Raw genomic sequence first — 18,553 nt, 5'->3', positions numbered from 1 at the left:
CAGAATTACAGGCATGCGCTACCACACCTGGCTGATTTTTGATTTATTGTAGAGGTGAGGTCTCACCAAGTTGCCCAGGCGGGTCTCAAACCCGCGGGCTCAGGCAATCCACTCACCTCAGCCTCCCAAAGGCGCAGGATTACAGGCTGAGCCACCGAGCCTGGCTGAGTTGAAATCTTAATTCTCTTGTTTTTAATTATTATTTGGTTTTCTAATAAATGCATTTATGACTAAATTTCCTCTGGATACAACTTTAGCTGAATATAATGAAATTTCACACAAAGTTGCTTTTCCTGTTTAGTTCTAACTAATTTTTAAATTTTATTTTTATTTTCTTCTATAGCAATCATTACATAGTATCTTCATTACTTAATTCTAGGTTTATGTATTGTTTGGGGTATGTTTTTATAATTTTTAGTTTTATGCTAATATAATTGAAAATATTTGATGTCAGTTTTATCTGTCTGCCTATATTATTATGTTCTTGTTTTCCTTGCTTTATTTGTTTGTTCATATTCTGTCCTCCACTATGACTGTGGATTTATTAGTTTCTTTGTATATCTCCTGGTTTTTGTTTATTTATGAGCTAAGTTGTTAGTTACATAATGGTCATGACTATTATAATTCTTGTTGCCTGGCTCTTAGATGATGGCCCTGATCTGATTTCACTGAAGAATTTGAAGCTAGCAGAAGAGAATTTCTACAGGCTCCTGCTTCCTTATCTTTCTGCCTACCTTCATCTGTCCTCATTTTACCTTGTATCTTGTTGTGACATGTAAGCTTTCTGTGCCTTCATGCCAGTACCCTTACTTGTGTACTAAATTTCATTCCTTCTTGTCTTTTTAAGGACACTATTGGAGCAATTGCTCTCTTTGTCTACTCTGACATCAGCTTGTCTAGATACGTCCATATCTGTTATAAATTTTATCAGTGCACAAGCATGCTGTAATTTCTTTCATCTTAAAAGGATAAACAAAACAAAAGCAGAGATCTCTTGACACATATTTTTCTCTTGATACAGCTCCGTTTGTTTGCTACTTTTTACAACAAAACACAGAATAATTTTCTATGCTCTCTATTTCTAGCTCTTCTCCTAGTCTCTTGAATCTGGTTCAATGAGAACTTGCTCCCATTATTTTACCAAAACTGTTCCTGTGATGATTGCAAGTAACCTCCATATTTCGTTTTAAACAAGAAGATTATTTAAACAAGACACTTGACTTGAAGGGAATACTATCTAGGATTCCTTTTTTAAAGTAATTTGTCCCTACTTAAAAACAGATTGTCCTACATGTAACAGCTATGTACAAAAAAGTTATACAATTGTCCTTGGTTTTACATTGATAAGTGAAAAGCATTTAAATTCTCCAATTGAGCAAGATATGCAAGGATTTTTATTTTTTTGTTGTTGTTAAAATAGCAAGAGCAAAGTAACTTACTATAATATAAAGGTAAGAACTGAATGAGCATGCCATTAATAAAGAAAAGGGGGTGTTTTCACAGAATGAGTATTTGTCCACATGCCATCTCCACTTGAAATCAATCAAAACATACCATTGACTATTTAGTTTTTTAAAAATGCAATATGCTTGTGCACATATATCAGTTACTTTATGTACAATAAAGGAATGGGGAAGAGGAAAATGAAAGAATAGAGAAAACTACACTGTGGTAATCAGGATGTGGTGGAACCAAATTGTAATTTTCTAATTAAGAATGTAATATTTGTCTGTAAGAACAGAGTTCTAGAGTAAAGAAGCATGTTCCCTTTTTGGTAGACACCTCCTGTTTGCTGCTGGAACACATCATCTTCATCCTTCATTTCCAACTATGCAGAAGTGTTTGTTTCATTGATTGGTTGCCCATCAAATCAGAATCTGATCTGCCTCATTGACAAATACTGTCATTCACAATAGACTTTCAATAGTTTTCTGAGTTACAACCTTAGGCCCTGAAGCTAGCAAATATCCCAAGGGTAACTGTAACTTCAAAGCATATTCACCTCTCTACTTTCTGGTTCTCACTTCATTATTGTTCTTCTGAATTCTCTTTGCTTTCTTTTAGTATGTCTATATTTTTTAAAAAGATGTTTATCATATTTTACCCAAGTTTTATTGCTATTCTTTATGAAATCTGAAGCACCATTCATATATCAAGTATATCCACCATCACAGTAATAATTTACAGCATTTCTATTAACCACGCCCAAATTCCTTCATGCTTTTCCTTTCCAATCTATGGAAACCATTCACCTAATGTTTCATTCCTATAATTGTGCTTTATCCAGAATGTCATATAAAAAGAATAAAAATATATAGCCTTTAAAGTCCTGACTTATTGTTTCTATTATTGCTGAGTAGTGTTCCACTGTCTGGGTACCAAAGTTCGCTGATTCATTCACCTTTTGAGAGACATCTGATTGTTCTAGTTTGGAGCAATTATGAATAAAGCTGCTATAATTTTGGTATGCAGATGTTTGTGTAAATGTTAAGAGTAAATATCTACTAATAGTGATCATATGCTAAATGCATGTTTAACTTTGTAAGAAACCATCAATCTTTTTCTTACTGTGATGGTACATTTTGTATTCTCCGCAGTGAGTTTGAGACTTTTTGTGTTCTATTTATTGATCTGTATTTCCAACTAAAATACTATTTTTTATAGAATTTCTGGAACTTTATCACTGTAGACTCCTCTTCTGTGAGATAATTGCTTTTTATCCTTTTCAATATTCCCAGCGTTCCTTAAGATCATAGAAACCTTTTGTTATGTTTTAGACCTATAGTAATGCTTGGGAAAAGAAAACGATATTATTCTGGGTTGTGCATATAGAGTTGGCCTTGAATTGATGAGTAAATAAGAGAAGACATGAGACAAGGATAAGTAAACAAAAGTAACTCAACATCTTGTGTGAAAAGGATAGGGAGAACTAAAGAAGATAACCATGACTGGTATCTGGGAAGCAGTCTACAAGAGAAGAGGCAACTGGAGAGGTATATATGATTATAGACTTAGTATGAATGTGCAGTTTTTTCCATCTGTAAGGAAGTGATGGGGAAACCACTGATTTTCAGGCATCTATCTTAGGGTAGTAGGAAGAGTTGATTACAAAGGGATGGCACAAGGGTATTTAGGAGTGATAGAAGTGTGCTGGTAGATACATGACTTTAATCCTTATAGGTGTGTTTCTTTTGTCTGTTTTTTCCTCCAGTTTTTCAGTTGTGTTTAGGCCTTTTTTCACCTGATTTTTACCGAGTGCTAGACATTATAAAGAAAAATTACAAATGTAATTTGAAGCCTTGGATGACATTGTATATCTCCAATAAAGATTTAAGCTTGCTAGGGCAAACGGTCTTGAATCCCCTTAGAGCAAAATTTTGGACTTGAGGTGATTCAAAGATTATTCAGACATTAGATATTGATAATGTAATTTTTGGCCTTTAAGAACAGAGTTTTTGAGTAAAGAAGCAGCTTCCCTTTTTAATAGACACCTCTTGTCTGCTGTTAGAGCACATGAATTGTATCTTCATCCTTCATTTCTAACTGTGCAGGTGTGTCTCATTGATTGGCTGCCCATTGAATCAGAATCTGATCTGCCTCATTGAAAATACTGTCATTGGGCAACCCCTTCAGTTCCCCTCCCACTGTGGGAGTTTTTCTGTCCTCTCAATAAATCCTGTTTTCTAAAAAAAAAAGAAAAAAAATGCTATCATTACAATAAACTTTCAGTAGTTTACTGTAATATAACTTTATGCAACTGAAGCCAGCAAATGTCCCAAGGGTAGCTGTAACATCAAAACATGTTTACCTCTCTACTTTCCAGTTCTCACTTCATTACTGCCATTCTGGATTTTTTAAATTTTATTTTAATCATGTCTATGTTTTTTAAAGGCTTTGGACTGGTATATTGTTTCTCCCTTATTCCTCATTGTAGTAGCCCTCAGGGTTCCCAACCCAACGTATGGAGAATTTATGACAGGTTCTGTTCTCTAATTATTGTGGTCCTGCCCTGTAAAGCAGTCCAAAACATCACTTAGTCTCTCCCCTTATTAATTGCCTTTTCTAAAATTATGTGACTTCCTTAGGGGAAATGTGGACCCAAATGTTGGGCTCATCTCTGACTTTTTATATTTTTTTAACTTTCAGCCCATCAACTCTGTATTTCTATAATTACTCTCAGATGCCTTCAGTCAGATGCCTTTAATAATTTGCTGAATTTATATAATTGCTACCACCAGGAAGTTTTGTCTTAAATTACCATAAATAAATGTTTAAGATTTAGGAACTGATCATTAGATTGACTCCTGAAGAAGGAGAAAGAGCCAGCTTATATAGTTTCATACAGAGCAGTCCAAAGAGATGGAACAGGCCTTTTAAGGTGAAAAAGACCTTATGACCTTTTCAGAGTTTAAAGAAAACTAGGCTGGTTGACAAATAATAAGCAAACCTGAGAAGAGCCATGGGGGAAACCAGATATATAAACAGGGACAAGACCATGGAGGAGGAGAAAAAGCCAAAGTCATAGAAGAGTTTGGATTTTATTCTGAGTTTAATTTGAAAGCTATTAAAAAGTTTTAAGCAGAGACAGAAAATCATGGTCTGAATCTGAAGTCAGAACCAGTTGATGGAAAGTATTAAAAGCAGAGATTCCTATGATCTGTTTCTGATTCACCAGCAATTAGCCTGTTGTCATATCTGAACATCTATAATTTTATCAAGCTCCCTAGGTGACTTTGATCCCCACCAGAACATAAGAACCAATGACATTAAAAGTCTCTTACTCTCTTTCTTTGTCTTCTCAGATGATTTTTTATTATTCTTTGATCTCTCAGGTGCTTTTTAAAAGTGTTAATATATGAAATTATTCTAAGCTAATATTGTTTTGAACCTAGGCAGAAATACTACTACACCATAAAATCAGTTTAATGTGTTTTGGCTATGTGTGTGTGAGCAAGAGAGAGCAAGAGAAATAGAAAAGAGTAGAATATTTTAGAATAGGAGACAGGGAACATATTATTTTATGAAACTATATAGTAGACTGTGATGTGAAAGGTAAGTATTATTATGAGTCATGGTGCACAAACTTTAAACACACTCATGTATGACTGTTATTTCTTATGGGTTTGTTTCTAATTATTTTTGCTGTAGAAGTTCTATTTCTCCTCAATTTATGATGTTCCTTTATCTTTTAGACTTGCCTTCAAGGTGTGCAAGTAAGGACTTATCTCCAAAAAATAAAACTTATGCAACAGAATTATCCCAATGGGAAATGAGTGAGAGGCTTGAAAACTGTGACCTTGAAAAGTCCAATTCCAGAAATTATTTGGAAGTCAAAAGCAAGTTGGAGAAGCAAAAAGAAAATCAAAAGGAATACTTCAGGCAAGGGATGATCACATATTACAAAATGTCCATTTTCAACCAGCATCCTTACTTATCCCAACATCCAAGATGTTATTCTACTGAGAAACCCTATAAATGTAAGGAATGTGGGAAAGCCTTTAGACGAGCCTCACATCTAACTCAACATCAAAGCATTCATACTGGTGAAAAACCCTATGAATGTAAGCAATGTGGAAAGGCCTTTAGTCGTGATTCACAACTCAGTCTTCATCAGAGGCTTCATACGGGTGAGAAACCCTATGCATGCAAGGAATGTGGAAAGGCCTTTACTCAAAGCTCACAACTTATTTTGCATCATAGAATTCATACTGGTGAAAAACCATATAAATGTGAAGAATGTGGGAAAGCCTTTATTCGTAGTTCACAACTCACCCGACATCAAAAAGTTCATACTGGTGAGAAACCTTATGAATGTAAAGAATGTGGGAAGGCCTTTACTCAGAATTCACAACTTACTTTGCACCAGAGACTTCATACTGGTGAGAAACTGTATGAATGTAAAGAATGTACAAAGGTCTTTACTCAGCTGTCACAACTAATTCTGCATAAGAGAATTCATACTGGTGAGAAACCATATGAATGTAAGGAATGTGGGAAAGCTTTTATTTGTGGCTCACAACTTTCTCAACATCAGAAAATTCATAATGGCGAAAAACCATATGAATGTAAGGAATGTGGAAAGGCCTTTATTCGGGGTTCATTACTTATGCAACATCAGAGGATTCATACTGGTGAAAAACCTTATAAATGTGAAGAATGTGGGAAGGCTTTTATTCGGGGCTCACAACTTACTCAACACCAGAGAATTCATACCAATGAAAAGCCCTATGAATGTAAGGAATGCGGAAAGACCTTTAGTCATGGCTCACAACTTACTCAACATCAGAGAATACATACTGGTGAGAAACCCTATCAATGTAAGGAATGTGGAAAGGCATTTAATCGTGGCTCACTCCTTACTCGACATCAGAGGATTCATACTGGTGAGAAACCTTACGAATGTAAAGAATGTGGAAAAACCTTTAGTCGTGGTTCAGAACTTACTCAACATGAGAGAATTCACACTGGTGAGAAACCCTATGAATGTAAGGAATGTGGGAAATCTTTTATTCGTGGCTCACAACTTACTCAACATCAGAGAATCCATACTGGTGAGAAACCTTATGAATGTAAAGAATGTAGAATGGCCTTTACTCAGAGTTCACATCTTTCTCAACATCAGAGACTTCATACTGGTGAGAAACCCTATGTATGCAATGAATGTGGGAAGGCCTTTGCACGTGGCTTGCTACTTATACAGCATCAGAGAATTCACACAGGTGAGAAACCTTATCAGTGTAAGGAATGTGGGAAGGCCTTTATTCGTGGTTCACAATTGACTCAACATCAGCGAATTCACACTGGAGAAAAACCCTATGAATGCAAAGAATGTGGGAAGGCCTTTAGTCATGGCTCTCAACTTACACTACATCAGAGAATCCATACTGGTGAGAAGCCCTATGAATGCAAAGAATGTAGAAAGGCCTTTACTCAGAGCTCACATCTTTCTCGACATCAGAGAATTCATACTGGTGAGAAACCATATCAATGTAAGGAATGTGGGAAGGCCTTTACTCGTGGTTCACAACTAACTCAACATCAGAGAATTCATATCAATGATAAATCATTTGAATATAAGGAATGTGGGATTGGCTTTAGTCATGGCTAACAAGTTTATATGTGAATTATCTAATTTTTGAGTGCTTTCTCTTGTTCATTATCAGCAAAGAATAATTCACAGATGTGATGATGGAAGCCCATTTGCCTCATAAAGCACAGCATCAGAGAATTTATGTGGGAGAAAGAAATCATTGTCATCCCTGTAGAAAAACCTATCATTACTGGAAACATGATAAACTTTAGCAAATTAGAGAGTAATTCTATTAATATAGGAAATGTAGGAAGGCCTGTAGCCTTACAACATTATCTTGGCTCTACTAGTTGATTTCCTTTATTATATGTATCATGATAATTAACTTCTTCTTTGGTTTAATCATTTGTAAGATAGACCTAAGAATAATACCTTTATTATAAAACTCTTAGCAGTATTATGTAAATTATTACATGTAAAAGTTCTTAGCACAGTGCCTTGAACATAGCATATCACAAATATTAGCTACCATTTCCACTGTTATTTTAGAGAAGTTGCATGAAAGGAGAACACTTTTGAGTATAATGGATATTGAGAAATCTTTCATCAGCACTTATCCCAGATGATTTGGTTGGGGGCCACTGTATGCCATTATGAATGTGAGAAAGGTACCATTTAAATCTCATCCCTTATGCTTAGAGAAAATGTGTACTGTAAAGAAACTTGATTTAATCAGTGGATTATTGAGCACGGCTGTTAGAGAATTTGGGAGAGATGTAAACTGATTTGTAACAAAGTCTAAGACCCAAAGTCTAATAAATCTAAGAATTTTTTTAAAACTTAAATGTTCTGCTTTTTAAGTAAGCTAAAAATAAAAACTGACATTATAAACTATTTTTCAATGAAAAGTTATGAGAGTGTGTGTCAGAGAATGCTTTGTTTCTTACTCAATACCTGTTTTCTTTTTTTAGTAACAACATTCTGGGCTGAAAAACCTTTTTTGTCATCTTTCCTTACAGGTTAACAAGATAGAAGTAGTATTTGTATGAGTAGGACATTTAAGATATCCATTTTCTATCTGTCTTTTTGCTCTCCTCCAGTGTGGACATCTAAGCTGGAGCTCCAGTTCTCTTATGGGGATTTTCAGAATGGCATCTGAATGTTATAGATGCTGGAGCAGAAATGCAGTAGTCTGCTCCCTGATGATTCTGTGAAACAACCATACTGGGTCTAGTCTGCCTTCCACATTTCTTTATTAAAAATTGAAATAAACATTTGTTGGTGCTATTGTAGTTCTGTTATGACAATAAAAATTCTTAATGATAAGTTTTGTACCTAGAAGTAGGGTGCAATGGAAAAAAGAAATCTCAATTCTGACATTGATGTAGAGCCATTGAGAATGAGGATCTACCCAGTTCAGGCTAGAAAATGGAAGATTCTTGTTTTTATAGGCTGGACACTTGGTCATTGCTTCCCATTCTTAACAAGGCGTACTACCAACAGAGACTATGATGGTAGAAGAAATGCTAGGAGTGATTCAGAATGTGTGTGTTGGGTGTTTCTTACTGCTTTCAGTAATGTCCTATGAAAGAGATCAATTCAGAGTAGAGCTTGGCAATCTGGCACCAACTGAAAGCAATATTGCTTTCTTAAGAGATGCTATCTGTGATGGCAGATATTCAATTCTTTGCATATGAAGCCATTTATAGTAATGGAAAGTGACAGCCTGAACAAGATATGAGACCACTGCTGACTCATATGAATGTTTGAATATGCATTCCCTGCCTGAGCTTATTGTTCTAAAAGTAGTCATTTATTGGGTGTGTACTATATTCCATCCACTGTACTAGGTGTTTGGGATATATCAGTGAAAATTCTGTCAGGAGGACGTTGAATAATAGTACATATAGAGCATGTTAGAACTTAAGTGTTATAGTGAGAAAAGTACCTCAAAAGGAGGGGTGAGGGAAGCGACAACTTACGTTGTTTTATTAAATACAATGATCACAGTAGACCATCAAGAAGGAAAGACAAGCCAATATTTGAAGGAGTGAGGTAGTAAGTCAATGATTGTCTATGTGAAGAGCATTCTAAACAGAGGAAAAAGAGGAGTCCTACAGTGGGACTATGCTGATGTATATTAGGAACATCAGGGAAGTTATTGTAGAGTTGTGTGCAAAAGTAATTGCTAGGGCAGGAGATCAGAGAGATAACAGGGTATATCTTGCCAAGCCTATAAACTGTTGTAAGCATCTTAAATTTTATTTTGAGGGAAATTTACAGTCAATGGAGATTTTAGAGCATAGGACATGACCTTCATGTAGCTGTAGCTGTTGTAAAAACAAAATGGATAAGAGTAGGAAACTGTAGTAATAATTCAGATGAAAGATGATGTCCTGGCTTAGAAAAAAGTGGTAACAACGTTTATGGTGAGAATTGTAGTCTAGGTGTATGGTAAATGTGACAGAGCAAATGATTTTATGTGAAGGTTTAAGGTATAAAAGAGACAAGTACAGGGTAACATTAACTCAAAGTCTTTGATCCTGTGCATTTGAAAATAGTGTTTCCATCAACTAGGATAGGGAAGGCATCAGTTCCAGCAGAATTGTAGGGGAAGATCGGAGTACAATTTTGAAAATGTTGAGCTTGAGATGTCTTTTGAGACACAAAATGGCAATATTGAGTAGACTTTGATGTACTAGGTTGTACAAATCTAGATATTATATTGCCTTGGTAGGTTTTGCATATACTTATTTAAAATAATGAAGCAGGATATCATTTTGGGTGTAGAGAGAGTAAAGAACAGCAAGGCCTGAACCATGGAGCATTTCAATATTAAGAGTTCCATGATAAAAGAACAGCAAACACTAAAGAAGCTAAGAAGGAAAGTCAATATGGGAGAAATCCAGGACATTGTGGAATTACAAAAAGCCAAATAAAAGTGAAGTGAAGGAGAATCAGTGATAACAGCTTTGGGAGATTATATAACATGAAGTTTGAGAATTGGCTATTAAATTTATCAGTATTGATATTGGTGACCTTGAGATGAGCACAGGTTTTTTTGTTTGAGGTGATTTGATTTTGGAGTGATGGAAGCAAAAACTTGAAAAGGTAGAAGTTGGAGATGACTATAGAGAACACAGCACAGGGGACACAGCAGTCCACAGGCACACAGGTCATCCCAGTCTCTAAGCTCTAGTGTAGGGAAACCTGCAGGGAGAGTCATGCCAAGCATGAAGCACCCTAAGGGAGGAATTCCATAGTGCATCCTGAGCTCATGTTTCTTCAGCCTTGTCAATCTTCTACTTCTAGAATCTATGGACCTTCTGCTTAACCTCCTGGAGGAAACAGTCCAAAGCCCAAACCTAATGCATAGTGACAGAGGGCTCCTGAACCCAGTGCTTCAAAGATCCCGTCCAAGACAAACACAGCACCGTGATGGTAACTCACTGCTCGTGAAACACATAGGCACAGTTGGCAGATCAACTTGAACTCCCAGAAGGCAAATACACAGAAGCACAGAGAAGGGTAGGATTGGTGCCAGAAAAAGAACTGGCCCATCTGTCCTCTACTCAGGACAGAATAACCAAACTGGGTTGCTGTGGACACTCCAGTAAGGTACTTAAAGTGGGCACTCTGGACTCCCCTTTAAATCAAAGGCAGTCACCTAAATCATGCAAGTTCCAAAACAACAAAAACAGGAAGCCAAATAGAAAACATTCACAACAGACTAACAGCCAAACCAGAAACAGGGACAGGCTCACCGGAAGAAATGCAAACTTGAGAAAAGCTCAGCCCCAGTGTGATCACATGGGCTTTTGTGTCCCTGGTGGGGATTCCTTGCACAGAATTACATATCACTCCAAAATGCAAAAAAGACGCAGATGAAATCAAACATAACAAGATGGACTATGATTGGCTGCATTTCATCCAGTGGAAACCATGAAGCCTTTTGATTAGGCATTGAGATAAAGAGTTGTCTTTGTGGCAAAGGCATGGATGATCTTCCCATGTTTCCAGTTATTAAGAACTATATGTGGGAAGAAAAAAAAAAAAAACTTAGGAAACATATCTCCAAAATTGAACTAAATGAACTGGAAAACTTTTTTTTTTTTTAGTTGAAGTCTCACTCCCTCACCCTGGAGGGAAGGTGGAGTGCAGTGACACTCTCACGACCACCCCAGCATCAACCTGGCAATCCTTCCACCTCAACCTTCCAAGTAGACAGAACTACAGGCATGCACTACCATGCCCGGCTATTTTTATTTTATTGTAGAGACAATGACTTGCCAAGTTGCCCGGGCTGGTCTCGAACCCATGGGCTCAGGCAATCCACTCGCCTCGGCCTCCCAAAGTGCTGGGACTACAGGCTGAGCCACCAAGCCCAGCCCAACATTTTGATATAACTGAGGTGAATAAAAATAAAGATCCATCAAGTATATGGAAGACAAAAAAAGATGAAGGGTATGGAATAGGTCACATACCTGCACAGGAGTTGGCACTTCCAACTGCCATGCCGATCCAGGAATCATGCAAAACTAGTGACCTAACCAGAAAAGCCATAGTTTAAGTTGGAGAGTGTCTTCACGTTTTTGTCTTCTCAGTCATTGTGTCATGGTGAGGTTAGCTGTGACCATTAGGAGAAGGAGGAAATGGAGTTAAAAGCACCATCTTTGACATTTGTTTGCAACTCTCCACATGGAAAATGAGTTCCTGTTAGGTTCCTGTGGTTGAATGTGATGTTGTGGTCTGATTTGGGTAAAAGTGGCACCTCCAGATGAGGAGGTTACGCCTACCCTTGCAGGGCCCAGGCCTTAAAATATCAAACTGGAACCTTAAAAAAATGGATTGCATCCAGCCATACAGCTGAGATTTGAGACCATGGCAAGTGCCTGCTATGATCAGGTATAAGGGAGACATTGAACTCATGAATCTGTGAAATTTCAGCTGACACATTCACTCAAGGACTCGGGTGTCTTGATAGAATTTATGTTAAGGCCTGGGACCAGCAAGAGTAGGACTAATCTACCCATCTAGAGATGACACTTTCCCACTTCTTTCTAATGCCATTCCTGCACACAGCAGCCTTTCAGGAATCTGATCCTGACAGAAGCCCGGAGTGCCCACCTCTTGCCCTTAAGCTCTCCCTCCACCAGGAACCAACACTGAAATATGCTCGAAGTAATCCTGAATAGAGGACACTTAGGTTCTGGTTTTTGGTTCCTCGCAGCCTGCCTTCCCACTGTCTGCCCCCTCTCGCTTTTTGAGGTGGCAGCCTGATTTCTTGGTGTCAAGCTGACCTTCAAATGCACAAGTGTGTTGTACAAGTGCATGCTTGCATCACAGTGACAGTGGTGGTTGCCTGGGAAAGTATCCCTGAGTTTCCAGTATCATGAGCCCTCTGTGGCAGAGTGTCAGTGTTGAGATCTGGCCATTCCTCTCCCAGGAGTCCAGTGGTGGGTTCAGGGATTCTAAGAGTGGAGGAGGGCTCACAAAGCTGAAGAAACACCAGAAGAGCTTGAAGGATCCCTGTGTCAGGTTTGCCTTGATGGTGTGCAGGTGACACCTTCCACTTATTGTTCTTGCCCCCCTTCTATCCTGCCTGGTAAGCCGAAGGGCCTTATACATGTGTGACCATGGGCTGTTGTGTTCCTGGTGGGGATTCCTTGCACAGAGCAGAAGACTGCACAGTCTTAGGAGCTGCCGGTGCATGCATGTCTGTGTGTGTGAGTGTGTGTGTGCATGCGCACATATGTGTATGTGTATGAGATGGTGGAGTTGTGTTTGTATATTTGTGTGTATGGTGTCTGGTGGGACTCATATGCTGTGTGTATAAGATGGTGGGGTTGTGTATGTTTGTGTGTGTGATGTCTGGTGGGACTCAGGTGCCCTGTGCAGTGGAGCAGGGTTTCTGTCAAGTCTGCAGGGCTTCTGGTGAGCTCCCTTCTTTGTTCCAGCTTGGGTTGTGTGTCTGAGTATAATCTGATCTCCTTGTGGGCCCAGTTTATTGTTAAGGCCTGGGACCAGCAAGAGTAGTACTAATCTACCCATCTGGAGATGACACTTTTTCAGAGCTGACAACCACACCCAAGGAGAACAACTCACAGGAACTCATATTTGATGTGCAGGAGAGGTGCAGAAAAGTGTCAAGAAAGATGATTCTAACCCCATCATTCTTCTAATTTTCACACCTAATAGCATAGTTTAAAAATGATGAAAAAGGGTCAGGTGTGGTGGCTCAAGCCTGTAATCCCAGCACTTTGGGAGGCTGAGGTGACAGGATTGCCTGACCCACAGGTTCGAGAACAGCCTGGGAATTTGGCAAGACCTCATCTCTACAATAACTCAAAAAATTAGCCAAGCATGGTACCACATGCCTGTAGTTCCAGCTACTTGGAAGGCTGAGGTGGAAGGATTGCCTGAGCCCAGCAGGTTGACACTGGGGTGTCTGTGAGCATGCCACTGCACTCCAGCCTGTGGACAGAGTGACACTCCAAATTTAAAAAGTGGTGAAAAAGGCAATAACTTGGAGGTCATTTTCTTAAACTCTGCCTGCAGCTGTTCCTGCTAGGTCATCATTTTGGCACTCATTCTTGTATACCCATGACAACTGTTAGGAGTGGTCTCTCCTGCTTTGGCTTGGGTCTCTGATCTCCCGTCTTCTCTTGTCTTCTACTCTTTCGTATGGGTTTCATACTCCACAAGTATTTCTAAAGGCTTGAGCAGGTGTGAGGATTGTGGAGCTCTGGATTTCCCATCCTTTGGCCAACAAGCTCTTAGTCTCTAGGTCAAGGAAAGGACTGTGTGATTCCTAGAAGAGAAGTAACCAAGTGTAGCTGGCTTTTGCCTGCTATGAAATGCCTTTCATTTCATCTACACTTTGTTTTTGATTCTTCAGGACTATCCACTTCCTGTATTCCTGGTTGGGTCTGCCTAACAGTAATGTGTGTTTTGGCTGGCACTGATTTCAGTGAGAGAATGAGGCTAGATGTTGGCTGGGTGCTGGTGACATGGTGGCAGTTGTGCCAGGTGTCAGAGATGGGGGTGGCTGTACTCTTCAGAAAACTTTTGGGTCTTCTGGCAAGAATCTCCAGAACTAGTGTTGCCCATCCCTGACCTTCTCATGGTCCAAGGTGTGCTTTGGTTTTCCTGAGCTTTCTCGGTGGTCTTTGGCACCCTCCTTGGATGCATGCCTAGACATCATTGTGTGACTGGAACAGACAAATACTATTTCTGATACACATTCTCACTTTGCCTGCCCTTATGGAATGGCAGTTTTACCACGTGTGATTACATTTGCTGTCCCTGATAACTGTGTGCATAAGCCTTTTAACATTTTCTGAAAAGCAATGTTTAGGAGCAAGAGCAACTGGAATTTGAGACTAGGGCAAGTGCTTCTAGGCTCAGGTGTTAAGGAAGGTATTGCTGTCATGGACCTGGGAATTTTCAGCTGTCACTTTCACTTGAGGACTTAGGTATCTTGATAAAATTTCCAGATTTTATCCCCACTCCCCATTACTGCCCATACCATCCATTCTGGAATTAGATCTTGATTGAAGTCTGAAGTAACCACCTCCCACCCTGAAATTCAACCTCCACAGGGAACTGACACATAAATCTGCTCAAAGTGGTCCCAAATAGAGGACAAGTGGGGTCTGGTTTTTGGTCCCTCACAAATTGCTTTCCCACTCCCCGCCCGTTGCCTTCTTTTCCTTTCAGGGAGCAGTCTGATTTACTGGCCTGAAGCCGATGTTCAAATGTGCAGGCGTGTTGCATACGTACGTGCTTGCGTCACAGTGACCTTGGATGTTGCCTAGGAAATGTAGCTTCGAGGCATCCAGGACCAGGGACCCCGTGGCAGAATGTTGGTATTGGGCTCTGGCCTGTCCTTCCCAGGGAGTCCAGTGGAGGGCTGACAAAGCTGAAGAAATATCAACAGAGCTTACGGGACGGGATGCATCGCAGGATCCCTTGCCTTGATGGTGTTCAGGTGATACCTTTCACATGTTTCCACCCCCCATCCCTCCCTGTAAAGCTAGAGCACAGTACTACATGCGTGACCATGGGCCTCTGTGTCCCCTGTGTGGTTTTCTCACAGAAGGAGCAGCTTCAGGAGCTACCAACACATGCGTGTTTCTGTTTGAGTATGTTTATATGTGATGGTGAGGGTGAGTTTGTGGGACTTTTTTGTGTATATGGTGCCTGGTGGATCCCAAGTACCCTGTGCAGTGTACTGGGGGTGCTGTCATAGCTTCTGGTGAGCCCTTTTCTTTTTTCCTTGTGTGTAATCTGATCTTCTTATAAGTCCAGTTTTATATCTTAAAGCCTAGGTCTGGTATGAGTAGGAGTCTCCCTATCCCGAGATGTTATTATTCTTTTAAGCAGACCACAATACCACAGCCAAGGATAACTCATTTTTTTTTTTTTGAGTTGGAGTCTCACTCTGTCACCCAGACTGGAGTGCAGTGGCCGCTCTCAGCCACCGCAGCCTCGACCTGCTGGGCTCTGGTGATCCTTCCGCCTCAGCCTTCCAAGTAGCCGGGAGAGAACTCATTTTTGATGTGCAGAAAAAAGTGCAGAAAAAATGTCAAGAAAGGTCCTTCCTTCCTTCCTTCCTTCCTGCTTTCTTCCTTCGTTCCCTGGCTATCCTTCCGCCTCAGCCTTCCAAGAAGCCATAACTACAGGCATGCGCTACCACACCGGGCTAATTTTTTATTTATTGTAGAGATGAGGTCTCACCAAGTTGCCCGGGAGGGTCTTGAACCCACAGACTCAGGCAATCCACTGGCCTCAGCCTCCCAAAGTGCTGGGATTACAGGCTGAGCCACGGACCCCAGCCCTGTCATTTTTCTAATGGTCACACCTAACCTCAGCATGGTTAATAATGGAGAAGAAGGCAATAACTTGGGGGACATTTTCTTAAACTTCACCCACAGCTGTTCCTGTTAGGTTAAGTCATCAGTTTGTCACTCATACTTGGATCTTCATGGCTGTTTGGATTGGCATTTCCCTTTTGGGCTCAGGTTTCTGCTAGATCTCCCATCTTCTGCTGTCCTTTATCTTTTTCATGTGAGTTTCATTCCTCTATATGTATTTCTACAAGATTAAGCAGGTATGAAGATCTTGGAGCTTTTGGTTTCCCATAATTAGGCCAACAAGGTAACTCTTGGTCTCAAGATCCAAGGATAGGGATAGATGATTCCTAGAAGAGGAAACCTAGTCAAGGGTAGTCGACTTTTGCCTGCTATGAAATGCCTTTCATATCTTCTACACATAGTTTCTCATTCTTGAGGGCTATCCAGTTCATCTGCTTCTGGGTGGATCTTCTTATCAGCAACTCTATATTTTGGCTAGAATTAATTTCACTGAGGTAAAGGGACTGGGTGTTGACTGGGTACCAGTGAGATGGTGGTAGTTGTGCTGAGTCAAAGGTGGAGGTAGCTGTACTCCTCAGATTCCACTTGGGTGTTCTGGTAAGAATCTTCAGATCTGGTGTGGTTTAGCCCTGACTTTCAAGGTGTGCTTTGCTTTTCCTGGCTTTCTGGGTGTCCTTCTCCATCCCTTGGATGCAAGCCTAACTGGTATAACCAAATACTGCCTCTGGTACACATTCTCACCCTGCCTGCTTTTATAGCATGCCAGCTCCACCTTATGTGAACACATTTGCTTTACTTGGTATCTGCCTGTATATTTTTTTCATAATTTTTCAATGCAGTGGTGAGGAGCAGGAGCCCCTGGGATTTGAGACCAAGGCAATTACCTGCTAGGCTCAGGTGTAATGATCATGAGACATTGAACTCATGGGTCTGTGAATTTTCTACTGACTCTTTCACTTGGGGACTCAGGTATTACTCTACAATACCAGATTTTATTCCCACCCCCTTCTGACCCTATTTCTGCCCACACCATCCATTTTGGAATCATATTTTGACAGCAGTTTTGAGTCCTCACCTCCCATCCTGAAGCTTGCCCTCCACTGGGCACCAACAAAGAAATCTGCCACAATTGTGCTTACTCCCTTGCATTTCCCCTCCCATTTTCCACCCCTTATGCCTCTTTCCTATAAGACTGATTCCTGATTTATTGATGTCAAGTCCACCCTCAAATTTTCATGCCCCTTGCGTGAGTGCGTGTTGGGGTCACAGTGACTATGACGGTTTCTGTAGAAATATATCCCCAAGACATTTGGAATCAGGAGCCCTCTGTGGCAGAGTGTCAGTGTTGGATTCTGGCCTGTCCTTTTCAGGGAGTTGAGTGGATGGTCCTGAGATCCTAGGAGTGCAGGAGGGTGGACAAGACTGAAGAAACATCAGCAGAGCTTCCAGGACCCATTGTGGGATCTTTTTCTCAGACTTGCCTTGACAGTGTGCAGGTGAAGCCCTTCACACTTTGTTCTCACCTTTCCCCTCATCCCCCCATTTTACTCGGTAAGCTAGAAGGCTATACTGCAGTACTGTGTGACTATGTGCTACTCTGTCTTCAGTGGGGCTTAGTCTAAGGGTACAGACACTGCAGCCTCAGGAGCCACTAGTGAATGCATGTTTGTCTGTTTGCTGGTGGGGTAGTATTTTTGTATTTGCTTGTGTTGTGGCATCTGGTGGGACACCAGTGGAGCAAGGTTTCTGTCAAATCTGCATAACTTTTGGTGAGACCCTCCCTTTTTTCAGCTTGGGTTGTGTGTCTGGTTATAATTCGATCTCCTTATGACCCAGTTAAATTTGTTAAGGCCTGGGTCTGGCAAGGATAGGAACAATCTCTTCATCTGGAGGTGCCAGTATTTCATCAAAGTCCACCACAATACCACAGTCAAGGAGAATGACCTCTTAGGTACTCTTTTTTTCATGTGCAGAAGTACAGAGAAATGTCAAGAAAGGCATTTTAAACACTATTGCCTCTTTCTTCTGATGGTCACACCTAACCTCAACATTATTTAATGATGGAGAAGAAAACCATAACTTGGGGAACATTCTATTAAACTCTACCTGCAGCATCTCCTGCTAGGTAATCATTTGGTACTCGTTCTTGAATCCTCATGACTTGTAACCGTTTTGCCTGCCTGGGCTTGGGTTTCTGCTAGATTTCCCATCTTCTCTTGTCTTTGACCTTTTCGTGTAGGTTTTGTTATCCACACATATTTCTATAGGTTTACCCAGGTGTGAGGATTGTGGAGCTTTGGGTTTTTCATCCTTTGGCCAACAAGGTAAAGCTTGGTCTCAAGACACAAGAACAGGACTGCATGATTTTCAGAAGAGGAGAAGTAACCATGCATGCCTGGCTTTTGCCTACTATGAAATGCTTTTCATTTCAGCTGCACCTTGTTCTTGATTCTTGAAGGCTGTCCATTGGGTTTCTGGGTATGTCTTCCTATCAGCATTGTATGTTGTGGCTGCCACTGATTTCACAGAGAGAAACTGGATGCTGACTGGGTGCTGGTGAGCTAATAGTGTTGCCTGGTGGCAGAGGTGAGGGTGGTTTTACTCTTCAGAATCCCTGGGTGTTTCGTTGAGATTCTTCAGTCTTGGC

The 18,553-nt window shown here is 40.3% G+C and overlaps 1 protein-coding gene across 3 annotated transcripts in view; it reads left to right on the top strand.

The window, feature by feature from the left end:
• Positions 1 to 7,924, top strand: part of LOC103260036 (zinc finger protein 420) — a 46,425-nt gene extending 38,501 nt beyond the window's left edge. For all 3 annotated transcript variants that reach the window (XM_021712139.1, XM_021712140.1, XM_021712141.1), the window contains one exon: positions 5,193 to 7,924. In XM_021712139.1, the coding sequence (XP_021567814.1) occupies positions 5,193 to 7,108 (1,916 nt within the window). In that variant the 3' untranslated portion in view covers positions 7,109 to 7,924. The remainder of the gene's footprint in view (positions 1 to 5,192) is intronic.
• Positions 7,925 to 18,553: the final 10,629 nt, after the last annotated feature.

Source organism: Carlito syrichta, unplaced genomic scaffold (genome assembly GCF_000164805.1).
Source record: "Carlito syrichta isolate Samal-C Ts95f unplaced genomic scaffold, Tarsius_syrichta-2.0.1 Scaffold303104, whole genome shotgun sequence".
Classification (NCBI taxonomy): domain Eukaryota; kingdom Metazoa; phylum Chordata; class Mammalia; order Primates; family Tarsiidae; genus Carlito; species Carlito syrichta.
The sequence above is the reverse complement of the archived record's forward strand: the minus strand, read 5'-3'. Positions and strand labels throughout refer to the sequence as shown.